Genomic DNA, 19,728 nt, shown 5'->3' with positions numbered 1-19,728 from the left:
AACCTTAAATCCACTTCAGTGTGCAGTGACCATTCTTTTCCCTGAATTAAACTGAACTAGAATTAATTGGCTTTCCATCAATAACTGTAAATATGTCCTCCAGGGACTTTTGGACACACTGAATGAATTCATGGACATTCCTATTTGGGTAACTAGATACATTGCACCCAATCCAGTTGTCATGGACACCATATGCAACTCCAAAACCATCCGACACTACAGGTGCAAAGCCAGTGAGTCTGATGGAAGGGCTAGTGAGGGTGCTAGTGGACAGGATGTTGTGGTTTATAGCTGCATATGCTGGGTCCTGATACAGACTTGGCACTACAACTTTAGTGTTCGCCAGGTAGCGCAGGGCAAAGAGATGTCTGTCAAATCCTTGTCCTAAAAATGATTTACAGTGACATGTTTTCTCCAGCATTCTACAAATATAGTGAGCTGTAATGATAGAAGAAATGGAAAGACAACACTCACCCATGGCTGCTTCTTTGGTGAGCTGGCTGTGGTATTTGGAACAGGCGTCCAGCAGGCCCTGGAGCTGCTCCACGCTGTGCTGGCCAGGCTGCTGAACGAAGGCCTGTGCGCAGCGCTGTGTGTAAATGCTGGCGGGACGGATGGTCTCAGTACGACCATGCCTGAAGGCTGCAGTACTACAGGATTCGTACGTAGCCACGGTCTTCCCATACTGACGTAGGAAACCCATCTGGAAGGCCAGCTGGGTAATGGCATCAGGGCTGAGCTGCTGCTTCTTTAGCTTCTCTTTCCCTCCTCTTCTGAACTCCATAGCGTTGATGGTGAGCTTGGAGACAGCAGCGTGGAAGTTGTCTTTGGCCTTTGCTATTCCACACTCCAGTTCAGGATTCAACTTGAATTCCAGCCTCTGGACTGCAGAAGCAGAGTCTATAGTAGCGGGCCGGGTTCCTGGCCCAACTAGCGGCTTCGCTGTGCTGTCTTTATAGACTTCATTCTGGAAACATAGGACAGCTACACCGTCACCCCAAGAGTGCTCAAGATTAATGCCTGCTTGCCCATCCTTGGTTAGGATCATACTGAACGACTTATCGTACCAGCGACTGCATCCATCCCCATGAAGCATATTGTGGGAGATGTGTATGTGGTCACGCATCTCCTCCTCATCAAGACAAAGACAAAAGAGAGCATTGTCCACTAGCCCTAGAGCCTCTCTGTTCCCTGCTTCTATAAGCTTCTCCCTCAGCCCTGCCCAAACATCTCTGTTCTCACTTGTCAGGACCCCCACGGGAAATGCAGGAGCCAGAGCAGAATCTGCTAGAATGTATTTGAGGTGTGAAAGGATCTCAGCTGGCTTCACCAGATTACCATCCCTGTCCACCACATCAAATACATACATAATGCCTTTTTTCATGACGAGTAGGTGATTGCCTTTCTGGTCCGTGAAGAGCTCATCACGTTTTAGTTTAGGGATGCGTGTAGAATTGAATAGACGGAAGTACTGAGACATGTCCAAAGGATATGCATTCACCATGTAGGCTCCAAACCATGAGATAGAAGAGGGCACCCATCGGATGAACCTTTTGAAGGAATCAGTGTTGCTCTTAGCAGGGTTTAAGTGGAACACCTCTGGTTCAAGGAGACCATCACGCAGGGTCTTCATAAACCGCACCGCAGAGCACACCATGTTAGTGGCCCGAATGAGTTGGTCATTGTACTCCGGTTTGGGGTCAGGATTGAAGGACATGAAGGGATTAAAGTTCAAGACCACAGATTCACGGGCACATAGGTACATGTCCAACCATGGTGCTAGAAAAAAATAATACAAGAACTACCATAATACAACAACAAAACTGGCATAAGTTTTTTTTTAGGTAACTGCCAATATCACCCCATCACTTTTTTCCTAAAGGATATTTAAAATACAACACTTTTACTTTCCAGAAAAGCAAGTAACTGCCAAGGCATGCCCGAAAAGTGACAGAGGGACATTGGAAAACTTTTCTTTCCATGAGTCTCCCTGGAATCAGTCTGAACCCACTACACGTTCAATAGTAATGGTGGTGTTCTCTGTTCAGATGACAGTTGGATTCAAGAGTAGATTCAAGCAAATGACTGAATAACATGGCAGCAGAACATTTTAAGAGTGAACTATAAGCTTCTCACCTGAAATATAACTGGTGTGCTTATTCCTCTTGTCCTGTGCCACAAGCTCCTCATGCAACTGCTTGCCAATTCCATTCTGGAAATCATGTGCCACTTTTTCTGTATTACTGTGTGAACATGACACATAAAATCTGTAATACAATTGAAAATGTATTGGCTTATATTAAAGAATGTTAGCATGAAGAGTTGGCTTTACCTGTAGTGTTCATCATTTAACAGTGGTCTTTGAGCTGCGAGATACCTCCGTATTGTATCCTCCAGTTTTGGTACTGGTAATCTGAACATTGAAAAATAAGATAGCCATCAGCAAAAAAAAAATTTAAATACCACACAAACGATATAGGACATGCCCAGTTTTGACTGTTCTTAATAGGAACTGAAATTGTGGCAAAGGGGGACATGTCTCACCGCCAATTGTTTACCTAGTGAACTTTCACCTACATTTTTTCAAAAAGATACAGTAGCAGTCGATGTTTAAATGCAGCATTACATACATGAATGATTCAGTAACGTGGTTTCCACTGTTATTGCCACGTAATAACCCGAAATATAACCGAGCCTGGAGCTGACATTACAGCGTTTGCTTAACATTGCTCGGTTAATTAGCGTTATAGCTAGCGATAGATACCGACGCAACTTTGGCTTACCGCGGCAGACTCTTTTGGTAGTGCATAGTTGGAACAACACTTCTATGCAAGTATTCGGAGCCTGCATCATCTTTACTGCTGTATTTGCGCTGATTTGCAACTAGCAGTGACCCTGCAGAAGTGGTCTTCCGTGCCAAAGGTTTTAGCTTCCACAGCGTTGAATTTAAGTGTGCCATCATTTTCTTAGCTGGTTAGCTCTAGTTATAGGTTTGTTAGATCATGTTGGATAAGAAAACGAACTAATGATTAATAGTTTGGACAGCTATTAATTAAACGAAGCTAATCTGACTGAAACACAAAGTAGACTTATTGCATTAAAAGTATGGCCACCTCCCCCCACAGACTACATTAGGTCTCTAGAAACAATTTTACTACATCGACGTTTAATGTCGCTACGCGTAATCAAAAATAGCAAATAAAAATAAAGCGGAATTCAATTGTCTAGATAACCAAAATGCACTCATGCATTAGATTTGATCGTTCTGAATGTGCTGAAATAAAAGTAACACCTTCAGTTAATACATGTGCCAACATAAATAAAAAAAAATTAAAATGTATTACGCAAAATGGTAGTGTAATCCTATATTTGAATCAAAATATTCCACTCATACTTGCAAGTTCAAATTCAAAAATTCCATATATATTTGCAGTTTGGGGGACTTCTTTCAATATTACATTTACACAGACATTTGGGTGTTTTATGAGTAAGTTTATTTAAATGAAAATTTATTTCCCAATTTGAATTAGCACTGTGTCAAAATGATAATGAAAATGTTATTCACTTAATATGCATCTGCATCTGCACTCATTGACAACTCACCACGGTGCTAGAAAGATGGCAAAATGTCAGTGTTAAAGGAGAAACACCACCTCTTGTCTTTGCAATCTTAGCAATAACATTATCACCCCTACTGCACTCAATCTATGTCACAATGCTTGCAAAAATTCAAACTGAGCCAAATGCAATTTCATTTTCATGGTCATATATGGCCTCTACTTAAATATTCAGCCTCTACATACTTTCAGAGAAGCTTGTCTCTAAAGATAGAGATGAAGTAGGGGAAGAGGTAAGGAGCAACACAGTGGGAGAACAACGGGCGAAGCTGACTCTTTATCCAGCTGCATGTCACTTTCACAAGATAGGATGAATTCTGTGGAAAACAGCATTGAGCTTGAAGAGTATGAATTCAGTGATAATTTTCTCTCCTTATTTTTGCATATATACAGGCATCTGGAGCTGTAATGAAAGGATTTTTTCACTCACAAGTTTTTGACCTTCTACTGTGTCCCTGTAGCTGCTGAAGCTGACCCAAGGACCAAATATTACAGTTCCCACAAAGTAAATATAGTCCATGAACTCCACTAGGGAGGGAACATTCTCCACGATGCCTTTGTCCAAGTCAAAGGCAAGAGAGATTGCCTTCATGGCAACTACCATCTGGGAACCTAGGTAGATATGTCAGCCATATTTAATATTTCTAAATGATTGGCCTTTGTAGATTTCTAGTTCTTCGTGAAAATACAGGTTCCTTGTAACTGATTTCATAAATGTCATAAACTTAACATTTTGTTATGGGAATAGATAATAAACCTTACAAAAAGTAAGTCTCTCTCTCTCTCTCTCTCTCTATATATATATATATATATATATATATATATATGAGTATAATTAACAAATATAAAGATTATTTATTACACCACAAATTTCCTAAAATAGAAGTGCACATATGTAACAGGACTTGTGACTTTCGCACCCTAGCAGCAGGTAGATGAGGACAGTAACGGAGAGGAAGGGTCCGCGGCTGTTTGAATGCCGGCACAGAAAGAGGATGAGGTAGCAAAGGAGACTGAGCAGCACCACCCACACCATGTGCAGCTCAAAGAACAGATAGAGTGCATAAAAGCCTCCTGCAATTGTGCTCTGGTGCTTTAAGTATTAGGGCAAGTGGACTGCTAGTGAGAAAAAAGTCCATAAGTCAAACTGGAAAATACTTTTATTCCAAGGCTATTGGTAGTTTTTATTTGCTTATTTTTTAATGGTGAAGCAATCTAATCTGATTGAATGACTGAACTGTTAATTACTCTAATGAGCTCCTCAGCCACCATCTTTCAAAGAAGTCACCTGTTCTACTTAGCATGCTGTAGTCCCATCCTGATTGGCTGAGTGAGGTGGAAAGCTATGGAATCTGATTGGCTGACTGAAGTGGAAGTCCATGAAAATGAAAATGCAATTGGCTTGGTTTGCATTTTCACAATCTTTTCAACAGCCTGAGCACCATAGGGGTGATAATCTTATTGCAGAGGAGAGGCACTGTTTCTGCTTTACATTTGAATTGTGCCATCTTTCTAGCATAGTAGTGCGGAGAGAGGGTTAGTTTTAAATATAACTAAATTAAATAACCCTGGTGTTCTAATGTATTTGAAAAACTGTTGAGTAATTTTTTATCTGTCAAGGCCAGGTCTTAGGTCTTAGAGAGTGTATTTCATTTTGCAGATTTGTTTGCTTACTGCTTTTGTGATGGTTTCACGTTAATGGCTTTCCCCAATAAGAGGAGGAAAAGATCATGTAATCTTTTGTGCATTGTTTCATAATTCATATTCAGACAAAATTAAATTATGCAATTTTGTATAAGATAATCTGATTTAAATACGTACAGGGCTGAATATTTCTGTGCTTCAGTATATTTACACACAAAGCTAAAGACAATTAATCATAGTATCAACTCAGTTTCCTGAGTTGTTAAAAGTATAAAACTCTGGCTTTTAACTATTTTATGTACAAGCTTCACAGCAGTGTTCAAGTTCTGACTGAGCTGAATATTTTTCCAAATGTGTCTAATATTTCACTAATGACACTAATGTGCCTTCATAGATAGAAAACCCGATCTTTACCAACACACTGTCAGGTTCTGATGTACTTTTTCCCCCCATAAATTCTTACACACTTTACACAAAAAAGAATTCCAACAAATCAATAGTTCTAGTCTCTGTTAAGCACATCTTCAAAGGTAGTCACTCTAACATGCCCTTGGAGAAAATAAGAGAAAAGATATTAGATAAATAAATTTTATATAAAAACAATTTCCTAGGCTGTGTTTGTGAGCACCCCCCACCCCCCAAAAAAACACTCAACACTTATTTAATTGCAAATTATTTTCGAAGGTTAAGAGTGAAATACACAGTACGTAATTGGTAATCTCTAGTTCACAGTAACGGTCTATGTCATGGTATCACTTCTAAGTGATCAACAGGATTTATACTGTTTAATAGTAAGTGCTAGACATGTTCTAAAGTTAGGTCTTGCAATAAAATCTTAAATACCCTTCAATGTGCAGTGACCTTTCCTTTTCCCTGAATTAAACTGAACTAGACTTAATTGGCTTTCCATCAATAACTGTAAAAATGTCCTCCAGGGACTTTTGGACACACTGAAGGAATTCATGGACATTTCTGCTTGGGTAGCTAGATACATTGCACCCAATCCAGTTGTCATGGATGCCATATCCCACTCCAAAACCATCCGACACTACAGGTGCAAAGCCACCCAGGTTGATGGCAGGGCTAGTGAGGGTGCTGGTGGACAGGATGTTGTGGTTTATAGCTGCATATGCTGGGTCCTGATACAGACTTGGCACTGCCATTCCTTTAGTGTTCGCCAGGTAGCGCAAGGCAAAGAGATGTCTGTCAAATCCTTGTCCTAAAAAACATTTACAGTGACAAAAGTTCAAATAAGTCTTTGAAAGAGTATGTATACAAGGCTGCCACTACTATCACGTTCACAATATACTTATTCACAAAAAATGTTACGTGTTTTGTATTTTAACATTTAGCACTACAAAATACGACCTTCCTCCAGCATTCAACAAATATGGTGAGCTGTAATGGTAGAAGAAATAGAAAGACAACACTCACCCATGGCTGCTTCTTTGGTGAGCTGGCTATGGTATTTGGAACAGGCGTCCAGCAGGCCCTGGAGCTGTTCCACACTGTGCTGGCCAGGCTGCTGAACGAAGGCTTGTGCGCAGCGCTGTGTGTGAATGCTGGCGGGACGGATGGTCTCAGTACGACCATGCCTGAAGGCTGCAGTACTACAGGATTCGTACGTAGCCACGGTCTTCCCATACTGACGTAGGAAGCCCATCTGGAAGGCCAGCTGGGCAATGGCATCAGGGCTGAGCTTCTTCTTCTTTAGCTGCTCTTTTCCTCCTTTTCTGAACTCCATAGCGTTGATAGTGAGCTTGGAGACAGCAGCGTGGAAGTTGTCTTTGGCCTTCACTATTCCACTCTCCAGTTCAGGATTCAAATTGAACTCCAGCCTCTGGACTGCAGAAGCAGAGTCTATAGTAGCAGGCTGGGTTTTTGGCCCAACTAGCGGCTTCGCTGTGCTGTCTTTATAGACTTCATTCTGGAAACGTAGGACAGCTACACCGTCACCCCAAGAGTGCTCAAAATTAATGGCTGCCTGCCCATCCTTAGTTAGGATCATACTGAACGACTTATCGTACCAGCGATTGCATCCATCCCCATGAAGCATGTGATGGGAGATGTGTATGTGGTCACGCATCTCCTCCTCATCAAGACAAAGACAAAAGAGAGCATTGTCCACTAGCCCTAGAGCCTCTCTGTTCCCTGCTTCTATAAGCTTCTCCCTCAGCCCTGCCCAAACATCTCTGTTCTCACTTGTCAGGACCCCCACGGGAAATGCAGGAGCCGGAGCAGAATCTGATAGAATGTATTTGAGGTGTGAAAGGATCTCAGATGGCTTCACCAGATTACCATCCCTGTCCACCACATCGAATACATACATATTGCCTTTTTTCATGACGAGTAGGTGATTGCCTTTCTGGCCCGTGAAGAGCTCATCACGTTTTGGTTTGGGGATGCGTGTGGAATTGAACAGACGGAAGTACTGAGACATGTCCAAGGGATACGCATTCACCATGTAGGCTCCAAACCATGAGATAGAAGAGGGCACCCATCGGATGAACCTTTTGAAGGAATCAGTGTTGCTCTTAGCAGGGTTTAAGTGGAACACCTCTGGTTCAAGGAGACCATCACGCAGGGTCTTCATAAACCGCACCGCAGAGCACACCATGTTAGTGGCCCGAATGAGTTGGTCATTGTACTCCGGTTTGGGGTCAGGATTGAAGGACATGAAGGGATTAAAGTTCAAGACCACAGATTCACGGGCACATAGGTACATGTCAAACCATGGTGCTAGAAAAAAATGAATACAACACTTACAACAATACAACAAAACCAATTCAGTTTCTAAGGTAATCACCAATATCACCCCATCACTCTTCCCCCTAGAGGATATTTCAAATACAAAGATTTTACTTAATTCTATAAAAACATGCAACTGTTAAGGCATGCCCGAAAAGTGACAGAAGGACATTGGAAAGCTTTTCTTTCCATGAGTCTCCCTGGAATCAGTCTGAACCCACTACACTTTAAATAGTAATGGTGTTGTTCTCTGTTCAGATGACAGTTGGATTCAAGATTAGATTCAAGCAAGAGTGAACTATAAACTTCTCACCTGAAATATAACTGGTGTGCTTATTCCTCTTGTCCTGTGCCACAAGCTCCTCATGCAACTGCTTGCCAATTCCATTCTGGAAATCATGTGCCACTTTCTCTGTATTACTGTGTGAACATGACACATAAAATCTGTAATACAATTGAAAATGTATTGGCTTATATTAAAGAATGTTAGCATGAAGAGTTGGCTTTACCTGTAGTGTTCATCATTTAACAGTGGTCTTTGAGCTGCGAGATACCTCCGTATTGTATCCTCCAGTTTTGGTACTGGTAATCTGAACATTGAAAAATAAGATAGCCATCAGCAAAAAAAAATTTTAAATACCACACAAACGATATAGGACATGCCCAGTTTTGACTGTTCTTAATAGGAACTGAAATTGTGGCAAAGGGGGACATGTCTCACCGCCAATTGTTTACCTAGTGAACTTTCACCTACATTTTTTCAAAAAGATACAGTAGCAGTCGATGTTTAAATGCAGCATTATATACATGAGTGATTCAGTAACGTGGTTTCCACTGTTATTGCCACGTAATAACCCGAAATATAACCGAGCCTGCAGCTGACATTACAGCGTTTGCTTAACATTGCTCGGTTAAGTAGCGTTATAGCTAGCGATAGATACCGACGCAACTTTGGCTTACCGCGGCAGACTCTTTTGGTAGTGCATAGTTGGAACAACACTTCTATGCAAGTATTCGGATCCTGCATCATCTTTACTGCTGTATTTGCGCTGATTTGCAATTAGCAGTGCTCCTGCTGAAGTGGTTTTCAATGCCAAAGGTTTTAGCTTCCACAGCGTTGAATTTAAGTGTGTTGAGAGGAAATATGCCATAGTTTGCTCTAGTTGTTTTCTAAGCTCCCGTTGGCTAAATAAATTAGCTATTCATTAACAGTTTTGACAGCTCAACGAAGGTAATTTGATTAAAACACAAAGTTAACTTTTATTGTATTAGAAGTATGGACACCTCCCACACAGACTACATGAAGTCTATAGTAATAAGTTCACTACATCGACGTTTCTTTTCTCCACACGTAATCAAAACAGCAAATTATAAATAAATTATTATTAATTTATCTAGCTAACCGTTAACTAACTAAAATCAACCACCAACTGTAGACCAGTGTCTTGAACATTCACTTCCGCAAGTCACAGTCAAGACGCACTGTTGCATTCGATTCGATCGTTCTGACTGTGATGCAATAAAAGTCACACATTCAGTTGATAAACAGGAATCGTTTTAGTTACTCTTACTCTTATTTTTTTCCACAATAAAAATATCTCTATTTTTGGGCGTTGAGTTTAAGTGTGAGGAGAGTAAATTGTCTTAGCTGGTTAGCTCTAGTTATAATTTTGTAAGGTCCTGTTGGCTAAGAAAATGATTAATAATTTGGACTATTTCAGCTAAGGTAATTTCACAGAAACACAAAGTTGGCTTGTACTGTATTATAAGTATGGCCACCTCTGCCCACACACTACTAATAATTTCACTACATCGACGTTTCCTGCCAATAGGCGTAATCAAAATATCAAATTAAAATACATTCAAATTAATTTATTTATCTTTCCATGATGCACTCTTGCATTAGATTCGATCGTTCAGAATGTTCTGAACTAACTGAAATAAAAGTCTTCAGCTAATAAATGTATAGTAATTACTGTAGTAATAGTAATGTATATGATGAATAGTATTAGCCACGCTTACAAATGACCCGTTAAATTTATGTAACTTATTGAATACATCGTTGTTTCAATTTGCAAGCACGAGTCATTTTTTCTCAAAATAAAAGTAGCGGTCTACATTTTAGGCAGTTAATAGCAAATACAAAAAATCGCAAATTAATCGTTCAAAAATAATCACAAATTAGCAAATGAAGACATCATATATAGTCAATAAATTATTCCGTGAATCACGACACAAACACACGCAGACAAACACAAACGCGCGCGATTGGGGGAGTTTTGACGATTTATCTTAGGGTCGGACAGGACTGGTTTAATCACAGACAACTGTGAACATGATTGGACGTTAGATTTCCATCCCAGATGCTGTGAGAAAGGATGGCAAACCAGCGCATCCTCAGCAGCTAATCGCATCAATGGAAGTCAGCCACATCAGTTTACGGGCATCATCAGGACCAACTGAGCTACACAGTCGATCAAAGTAGACAAAGTGGGATTAAGATTCTTCTCCTATTGAGTAATTCCAAGTAATAGGACAAAGCAGGTAAGTGAAATATGGCAAAGAGTAACAAAACAATTTCTAGGCTAGCGATCGTTGCATTAATTTCGGTTGACAGAGTTGCTAACTGGGATTAATGTTAGCTAATCCTCTGGATGCCAGTTTCCTTTAAAACTAACATTAAACGACTTAGGTTATTTACTAAGTAGTACCCTGTAATTTGCTACAATATATAGATATTTCATCAATAACTCATGGGTAAAAACAAATCCGCGGAGCACAGAAGCTACAACTATGCTGTCTGCATTGCGGAATAGAGGAATTTAAATCGAGAACGGTAGCTAGTGTAGGTTACCAGAGTAGGCGAGAAGATGACCCGACCCGCTGGTTATTCTGTGTGAGGTTAAATTGTGGATCAGCGTGTGATGATCTGAAAGCGATCATATGGAATGTTACGCAACGGCCGATTAATGAACAAACCATATACTCTGAACACACATAATATATGTATTTTTTATGATGGCCTAAATGAAATCATATTGCGCGATTTTCTCTCAGCATTTGAAAGGCAGCAATGGGGGCTTTCAGTCGGCAGCAATTCTTTCAGGAGCTGGCTTCAGGCTGCTTGCTACCGACTGCCCAACAGGGACTGGAGCAAGTGTGGCAGCTGTTACTCATCTGCTTATTGTGTAGACTACTGTGGAAATTTGGTAAGATAAAGGCTTGAGTGAGTTTAATAACAATGTGACATTGCATGTGCCCACAATGGAGTTAAAAAAAAATCTGCCATTGAATAAGAAAATAGATTAGGTTGCCTCACCATTAAAAATAAATAAATAAAAGCTAACAATATCCTTAGAAGTCTTTGCCAGTTTGACTTATGGAAGCCTGACTCTTTTTCTTCTCTCACTGGCAGGCCACTTGCCCTCATACTTAAAGCACCAGAGCACAATTGCAGGAGGCTTTTATGCACTCTATCTGTTCTTTGAGCTGCACATGGTGTGGGTGGTGCTGCTCAGTCTCCTTTGCTACCTCATCCTCTTTCTGTGCCGGCATTCAAACAGCCGCGGACCCTTCCTCTCCGTTACTGTCCTCATCTACCTGCTGCTAGGGTGCGAAAGTCACAAGTCCTGTTACATATGTGCACTTCTATTTTAGGAAATGTACAGTGCAATGAATTATCTTTTATAATTATTAATTATGATCCAAGCATTAAAGTGAAAAAAATTCTCATCTTGACTGAATGTAATATCTTCCATGCTTTTTTTTTCTAGAGAAAACCTCATATATGATAACTCTATATGGAGTTGCTTTCTTTAGGGTTAATTAGCTCTTCCCTTAATAAAATGTTACATTTAGAGAATTGAGAACTAAAACCATGATCTTGGTGTTACTAGCACCTCGCTGTACCTGCATGAATTATGCAGTGAGGAGTTACAAGGAACCTATATATATATTCGTGGAGCACTAGAAATCTGCATTGTGTTTCAGGGAATTGCACATGATGGACACCAGCAGTTGGCATAAAATGAGAGGTCAGTCAGAATGTTCTTAGCAATGCAGTCTGTGTTCTGCTCTAAAGCCTCTGTCCATTCATAATTACAAAACTGCATTTTTTGCTTGAAGGGTCCAGAAAAAAGAATGTACTCCAATGCATATTTTTTAATTAGCAGTGTCATAAGAAGGCCAAACATTTAGAAACCTTTAATATGGCTAACATATCTACTTAGGTTCCCAGATGGTAGTTGCTATGAAGGCTATCTCTCTTGCCTTTGACTTGGACAAAGGCATCGTGGAGAATGTACCCTCCCCAATTGAGTTCATGGGCTATATTTACTTTGTGGGAACAGTCATATTCGGTCCGTGGATCAGCTTCAACAGCTACAGGGACACAGTAGAAGGCCAAAAACTTGTGAGTGACAAAATCGTTTCATTACAGCTCCAGTTGTCTTTATATATGCAAAAATAAGGAGCCAAAAATGATCACTGAATTTAAATTTTTAAGATCAATGCTGTCTTCCACAGAATTCATCCTGGTTTGTGAAGGTGACATGCAGCTGGATAAAGAGTCAACTTTGTCTGCTGCTCTCCAACTGTGTTGCTCCTTACCTCTTCCCCTATTTCATCCCTATCTTTGGAGACAAGCTTCTCCAAAAGTAAGTAGAATCTGTCTGGGAGACGAGAAGGTTAATTTCAAATATGACTTTTTTGAGGAAAATTTTATCTGTCAAGGCTGTTCTAGGTCTTAGAGAGTGGATTTTGTTGTGCAGATTTGTTGCTTGCTGCTTTTGTGATGGTTTTAATGTCTTTCCCCAGTAAGAGGAGGCGAAAGATCAGGTAATCTTTGTGCACTGTTTCATAATTCATACATATTCATGCAATGTTAAAATGTACAATTTTATATAATTAAATAATCTGATTTAAAATTGAACATTGCTGTGTACATTATTGACACAGAAAGCTAAGGACAGTAATTTATAGAAAAATATTTCCTGAGTTGTTAAAAGTTTATAACTCTAGCTATTAACTATTTTAAGTACACACTTCACAGCAGTGTTCAACTTTTGAAACCTTACTGAGATGAATATTTACATGTGAAAACTTATGTCATCTGATGTTTCTTAATAACAATCTTTGTGTTGTTGTTGTTGTTGTTGTTTTCAAAATGTCTCACCTGAATTGATTCCATTGCTAATCAGAAGTTTGGCTGCAAGGTAAAATCATGTTTTAATTTCAGGCTTCTGATTTGGTCACTTGCTCTTCTGGAGGAAATAGAAAGGCTAACTGCGATCTACAACAACACTCCCACTTTATATTTCAGGTGGTTGCTGGCTTACAGACATACCCTGTCCTTCCACTTTAGTAACTACTTTGTGAGTTACCTCAGTGAAACTACCACCACACTGGCAGGTGCTGGCTTCACAGAAGAGAAGGACCATCTTAAATGGTTTGTTCAAACACTTGTCTGGTTTGTCCTATTTTCCGACCAATTTACTGGCTGTGTGTCCAGTCTCATCACTCTTTTCTGTTTCTGCAGGGATCTTTCAGTGGCTAAACCGCTAAACATTGAGCTTCCCAGGTCTACGGTGGAGGTGGTGACTTCCTGGAACCTGCCTATGTCTTGCTGGCTCAACACATGTACGTATTGGGCAACAGTTGGTGCGCATTATTTATAGTTGCTTTTAGATATTTAGTGCTTGTAAGGACTTCTAAACTGCATGTTTAACTTGAAATCTAAAGGCTTTAATATGTTGTTCCTCCATATATTTAGATGTGTTCAAGAAGGCTCTGCCATTTGGGATGTTTCAAGCAATCCTCTTCACATACACAACTAGCACTTTACTGCATGTAAGTGTGCCTCGCAGACCATTTTAGGCCCTGTGAAGATGACATACCTTTACAGCTGTTACCACCATGTGTACGCAATGGCTAATTTCCTGAGCCTGTGTGGTTTGGTGAATTTCTCACCCGCGGGTTGATTTCTCTGCTTCTTTAATTTGACGGCTTCAGGGATTAAGTTTCCACATTGGAGCAGTATTATTCAGCCTTGCGTTCATGACATATATTGAGCATGGTGAGTAACTACAGTATATTTAGATATAAAATCCCTAGTGCTGAATTAATACCTTTAATATTTATGTTGTTATTCTATTTTTACATAAGTCCAGTTAGACAAAGTAGATTTTTTGCCACTTTGCTGCCTGTAATTAAAGTCTCAATAAAATGAATTAATTAATTTAAAACATGTTAACTAAATGTGACACCAGTTTTGGTTTGTATGGCTTGCTGTGTGCAGATGATTCAGAGCTTTATGGCAGATTAGACACTAATGGCATGACAATCTTGTGTATGTATATGTGTGTATGTGTGTGTGTGTGGGGGGGGGGGGGGGGGTAACATGCCTGTTAATTTCCTTTGTAGTGTTGAGGAAAAAATTGTCCAGTATCTTTAATGCCTGTGTCCTCTCAAAGAAATGCCCACCAGACTGCAAACACCAAAACAAGAAGGTGGGAGACCATTTATTTTACGATTAGTGCACAACTCAGACAGCAGTTTCTTATTGCATGTGAAAAGTGTGAGCACCTAGCACATACTGTATGTGCCATTTAAAACCAAACCAAGAAAATATTAGCATTTTTCAGCAGCTAATTGCAGAACAGTTAAAATCCCATACCATATCTTCAGTCAAGATATGATCTCCCACTGAAAATTGAAAAAGAAAAACTTATTTAGAAACCTTTTATATTCCAAAGAGGTGTGATGGCATAGTGCTTTGACTCATCTAGGTTTTTTTAATGAGGGCAACGTTTATTAATTAATCTGGATTAAGTGCTGTCAAGGCAACCAGTGTTCTTAACCTCACAGTGAACTTAAACGTGACATTCGTGGCAAGGAGAGAGCGAGAAGCAAGTGAAAGTCAAGAGAATCTTTATTCTCCATAACATTCAACTTGCGGGAACTCATAAGAATCAAGCTGAATCAAGTATGCTTTCCTTGATGGGGGTGGTGGTCAATTCTGGGAACAACATCTGGAATTTATATAACAGTATATTAAAGGTACAGTCTGTACAGTAGGTACAGTTTTATGAGGTTTAAGTTACTTGAGCAGTACATGTGTCTCCTATTGTGTCTCCTGTTCTCTCAAGGTATTCTGGGTGTACTGTATTAATGGAGCCTTTAGCATGCTTACAGTTCTCCACCTGACCTACCTGGGCTCTGTCTTTGGCTCCAGCACTGATGATGTAGATTTTGATGAGGTAAAAATTGATTTTTTGTATAGCAAATGTACTTTGTACTCTGATTTTCTTCTTTAGGTAGTCAGAACAAGTCAAGCCAGTTTTATTTATACAACAAGTGTCGGAAAAAGTGCTGCACAATGAAATCTTGTAAAACAATAAAAGAAAAAGGAATTTTTTAAAGACAAAATAGTCTTATTTTGTCAGTAGTGATACCTGTGAGTGCATGCAGACTGAACAGAAGTGGACCATGGCAGAACAGATGATTGGATATGTGACAATTACCTGTAGAGAAAAAAATATGTTCTTAGTTGATTAGATGATTTAAAGACATCTATTGTCAGGGAAAGTTTGATAAAAACGTTGAGACTCTTAAGGACCTTTGGGGTAGTGATAGAAAAGGCTTTTTAGACTGACAGAGTGGTATAGCTACAAGCATGTGGATAGAAGATCTTGAAATGTGTAATGGAGATAGAGGATGTCAGAGCCATGCAATGTAGGGCTTGAAATACAAATAATTACACCTTAAGTTTGCTCTTCTTTGCTGTTTCTAAATAGGTTGGAATCACAAACATCATCAAAGGAGATACATATCACATGTGCAATGTTTAAATTATGTTCATTTTTGCACATTTCTACACAGGATGGCATGGCCAGTCAAACCATTCATAAATGGACAGAGCTGAGCTGGACCAGTCATTGGGTGACCTTTGGCCTCTGGGTTTTGTACCGTCTAATTATGTAAATATGGACAAAGAGCATATCGAGAGATTGGAGAGGAAGAAAGTAAAAAACATTTTTTTTTGTTTTGTGATTCGGACCCACCATGGTGTCTGACTTGGCTCTATATGACTTCACTGTGAGTTCCTAATGCACTGGAAAAATGAACAAAACCTCAAACAAATATTGCGAATACTTTGGTACTCTACTGATTATCGGTACATCTTTGATACAGGCCCTGTGGCATATAATCACTGACTACCCTACAAGTGTTGCAATGTCCTTTCCTTTTTTTAGCTGGCACAAAGGCGTTTCAGTCCCTCAACACATTTGAAATCCACATAAATTTTCCAAGAACAATCAGCAGCTCATGGAGACTTTGACATGAACGAGGAACTTGTTTCAGTCTTTTTATATAGTTGAAACCTATTTTGGAATTAAGATACACGTTACATTGTTTTAAAGGCTGCTTTGATGATGACAGCATGGTTTTCATCAAAGGGCAACGTCCTGGACATACAGTAGGCACTCATATTCTCATATTTAGTTTTTTAAAGCTGTGATTTATTAGAAAAACAAAATAATTCAAGTTATTTCAGCTGATTATTGTCATAGATGGTTCTGCACTCATGCTTGGATAGAACATTGTCACGCCTCCTGCCCGCATAGTGTTGCAGCAGCTCATCCGAATAATCACTAAATAGCTCCCTGGTTAAAGATGGTTGTGGAGTCAGATATACTTACTTTCCTAAGTTCTAATAACTGAAGAGGAGGGCAGATTTATTTATTTTTTCATTCCTGCAAAGCTTTTGCACTGCCAGCTTGGGAGGATGACCTCAAACACATTGACCACAGCAAACATTCAATACATGCCTGGATTTGCCTGTTGAAAGATGACAGAGAGATGACTTTCATTATTTCACTAGTTCTTTTTTCCTGCTCTTAAATCAAGACAGGCATATTATATTCTTTATGCAAGATGTCTGTATCATTTAGAGCTCTGATATGGAGTTATATTTGGATGAAAAGTCCTATTTATGTTAAACTCCGAGTGGCTAGAGAATCTGGTAAATTTGTTGAGTGTGATATTGAAATGTTTATACACTGTTGTATTCTTGCAGATACCTTTTTGTCCCTGTTTTCTCTCTGATTCTAAAAGCATATCCCTATACCATGTAGTACACTACCGGCTAGCATTAGAAGCTTGAGAGAGCAGAGGTTTTTTATTTATTATTTTTGTTTAGGCCTATCTTCACAGATGTAGTTCAGAAATTATTATTGTGAATTAGATAGATTGGTTGTCTCATATTAAGATGTGCCAAATGAGGCAGACAACGCGTTAATATTTAATTAGCAACCAGCTCAGCTGTTATCATCTGGAAATGTTTGTTCCATTTAAACATTTGATGTTCAATATACATCAGTTTCCTCTGTATTGTTATTTATAGCATCCCTTTCCTAATGAATAACAAATAAAGACTTTATTACATTGGCGTTTATGAATGTCATGAGCATGCGTTGATTACACTCGGGAAGGGAAAGTTTTCGCTTTATTTTGCAAGTAGTACTTTTCTTCCGCTGTAGGTGGCAGCAGCGTGCAAGAATCTCCAGGTTGGTTAATTTTAAAAAAAAAAAATAAAAGTGAGACAGTTAGCTAATACTTCACATGGGACAACATGGCCTTGTTCTTAAACATGCCTTTGTGTTTTCGCTTGGCAGGTCGAACTGCAGGCGCAGTCGCCCTCGGTCCTAAGCGAGGCACAGCCTTTCTAACCCGTCGATTGTATGTCGCCGTCAGCACACAAAACCGTGAGTATGAAAATTAGTTATTTTTAAATTTCCAGTGCATTCAGATTTTGAGGTCATATTATAACTTGGCTACATTTCATCCATGCCCGCTAACTAGCTAGTTATTGAACACTACATTTCTAAACCCGTTTTAGTTAATTCATTCTGAAAATGTGTGATTTCAACGCTTGTTTCAATAAAGTGAGCTTACGTACATAAAATACATCCGTTTTGTGGAGGCCGCTTGCAAGGAGGCTGTCTAGCTTTTCTCGTAGCCTAGCTAACCTAGCTACATTGCTAATCACACATGTAGGTGAGACATCTGTTTCTATTAATATAGTGATAACCTCAGACAGTGACAAACAGAAATAATCAGCGTCATGTTGATAAAATGGCAGCTGGCATTGTGCAGCCCAAATATATGCAACCAAACTGAACTTTTGCCTTTGCTCAACTTGGAGTTCTCTCATGGTTTTATGAGAACTTTTATTTATTTATATATATAATATGAGGGAGAAGGACGAAGTGTTATATCTCTGAATATTTAACAACCTTATACATTTAATTTGCTTAGTAGAAATAATCCATTCTCCTATACTGATAAATATATATATATACTGCTCCTGTCACATAAGGAGGAATATCAAGGTTAAGTTCTCAGTCACCTATTTATCATAATGTCTTTTCACACCTATTGCCATGGTCTTAAATTTACAATATTATTCAGATGACTTGCAGATATGAGACCATAACTCTGCCCACATATCCATGATTTGAAACTTACATGTTGGTACCAAAACCCTCGTTTTTGGAGTCCCTGAATTCTTCACTGGAATTTATGGCATCACTTAAATTCTCATCTAGTATTCACAGCCTTGGTGGTATTTCCACCCTTTCCATAGCTCAATAATGTTGCTTAACTTCAACCTCTTCTCAGTCTGAAATTCATTAATTCATTCAAATGTTTAATTCCTGTTGTACTACTGTATTGTTATGTGACTTTGAGTGAGAGAAAGCTGTCATATGAATTAAACTATTATTAATTTTCTGTGTGTAAAGTCTCTATCTCTTTCTCTATCCCAGAGCTGCAGTTTAAGTTGGATGAGCGGACAGCCCACAGCAGCCTTGACCTCTTTAAGAAAGACACAGGTGTAATATACCGCATGCTGGGCCTGGACCCCACACATGTGCAGGACTCCCCTCTCCGTTTCTGTGACTGGGCTGTCGTATTTGCAGACAGCCGTATTGAATCCGGCCGCCACTACTGGGAGGTGACGGTCAAAAAGTCCCAAGAATTCCGTATGGGTGTGGCTGATGCGGCGATGCCCCGGGATGAGTGCATTGGCACAAACTCCTCCTCCTGGGTTTTCTCTTACGTACAGCGGAAATGGTATGCAATGACCACCAATAAGCTGGTGCCTGTATCGCTGGTAGGGAAGCCTGAGCGAGTGGGGTTGCTGCTGGACTTTGACGCTGGTTGGCTTAGCTTAGTAGATACCCAGACATCCAAGGTGGTCCACACAATAAAGACACAGTTCCGCACACCAGTTTGTCCTGCTTTTGCACTCTGGGATGGGGAAATACTCACACATTCTGGGTTGGAGGTGCCACCGGGACTTTAAAAGAAAACGGGCACATGGCCACTACCTGCCTCTTCAACGATCAGCAAGGCAAAATGGAAAGTCCATATGGTTCAAAAACAAAAGTAGTACCTCAGGACCCTCCTGCAGGGTCATTCTCAGCTAATTAAGCAGAATATTCTTTTAGGTCTCCTATCTGATCTGGATGCTGCAGCAACCATAAAGTCTTTAATATGGGAATACAAATACAGTTGAACTATAGAACTGACTGTGCATATAAATGCATTTATACACTCACTTGAAATGTTAATAAGCTTGACAATTCCCATAATTTTTTATCATGTTATAAGATGGTTTTGGGAAGTCTTGTACTTCTGTGCATAAATGTTTCACAAC

The 19,728-nt window shown here is 39.6% G+C and overlaps 4 protein-coding genes and 1 long non-coding RNA gene across 13 annotated transcripts; 2 read left to right on the top strand and 3 right to left on the bottom strand.

The window, feature by feature from the left end:
* Positions 1–46: 46 nt before the first annotated feature.
* LOC113581106 (carnitine O-palmitoyltransferase 2, mitochondrial-like) lies at positions 47–5,307 on the bottom strand. Its single transcript, XM_035521819.2, has 5 exons — positions 2,784–5,307; positions 2,333–2,413; positions 2,137–2,243; positions 475–1,779; positions 47–384 (listed from the first exon to the last, which is right to left on the bottom strand). The coding sequence occupies exons 1-5, from the start codon at positions 2,960–2,962 to the stop codon at positions 47–49; spliced, it is 2,010 nt and encodes a 669-aa protein (XP_035377712.1). The 5' UTR covers positions 2,963–5,307.
* A 610-nt stretch (positions 5,308–5,917) lies between these two features.
* Positions 5,918–9,493, bottom strand: cpt2 (carnitine palmitoyltransferase 2). The gene is made up of 5 exons (XM_035521820.2): positions 8,970–9,493; positions 8,519–8,599; positions 8,323–8,429; positions 6,696–8,000; positions 5,918–6,480 (listed from the first exon to the last, which is right to left on the bottom strand). Exons 1-5 carry the CDS (start codon positions 9,158–9,160, stop codon positions 6,140–6,142), a joined length of 2,025 nt encoding a protein of 674 aa, XP_035377713.1. The 5' UTR covers positions 9,161–9,493; the 3' UTR covers positions 5,918–6,139.
* A 785-nt stretch (positions 9,494–10,278) lies between these two features.
* porcn (porcupine O-acyltransferase) lies at positions 10,279–18,975 on the top strand. Of its 9 annotated transcripts, none has more exons than XR_014119884.1 (15): positions 10,279–10,553; positions 11,067–11,218; positions 11,425–11,620; positions 12,000–12,043; positions 12,239–12,420; positions 12,534–12,664; positions 12,825–12,845; positions 13,208–13,222; positions 13,330–13,455; positions 13,546–13,646; positions 13,780–13,856; positions 14,019–14,082; positions 14,430–14,515; positions 14,874–14,991; positions 15,155–15,180. XR_014119884.1 is itself a non-coding variant. In XM_081707594.1 (15 exons), exons 2-14 carry the CDS (start codon positions 11,083–11,085, stop codon positions 17,735–17,737), a joined length of 1,233 nt encoding a protein of 410 aa, XP_081563720.1. In that variant the 5' UTR covers positions 10,279–10,553; positions 11,067–11,082; the 3' UTR covers positions 17,738–17,773; positions 18,836–18,975. The 9 variants fall into 9 exon arrangements, 7 of the variants coding, with proteins under 7 accessions (XP_081563720.1, XP_081563718.1, XP_026871824.2 ...); XM_081707594.1 differs by lacking the exons at positions 14,874–14,991; positions 15,155–15,180 and adding exons at positions 17,684–17,773; positions 18,836–18,975; XM_081707592.1 differs by lacking the exon at positions 14,874–14,991 and adding an exon at positions 15,888–17,457 and having other exon boundaries at positions 12,359–12,420; positions 15,155–15,265.
* Positions 14,524–16,811, bottom strand: LOC145653721 (uncharacterized). Its single transcript, XR_014119886.1, has 3 exons — positions 16,709–16,811; positions 15,461–15,529; positions 14,524–14,711 (listed from the first exon to the last, which is right to left on the bottom strand). It is a non-coding gene; the product is annotated as an uncharacterized LOC145653721 (long non-coding RNA).
* On the top strand, positions 17,750–19,374 carry spryd4 (SPRY domain containing 4). The gene is made up of 2 exons (XM_081708000.1): positions 17,750–17,777; positions 18,836–19,374. The coding sequence occupies exons 1-2, from the start codon at positions 17,750–17,752 to the stop codon at positions 19,372–19,374; spliced, it is 567 nt and encodes a 188-aa protein (XP_081564126.1).
* Positions 19,375–19,728: the final 354 nt, after the last annotated feature.

The sequence above is a fragment of the Electrophorus electricus genome, chromosome 25, assembly GCF_041902795.1.
Source record: "Electrophorus electricus isolate QZ-2024a chromosome 25, ASM4190279v1, whole genome shotgun sequence".
Classification (NCBI taxonomy): Eukaryota; Metazoa; Chordata; class Actinopteri; order Gymnotiformes; family Gymnotidae; genus Electrophorus; species Electrophorus electricus.
Note: the sequence above shows the minus strand (reverse complement) of the source record. Positions and strands in the feature narration are given on the sequence as shown.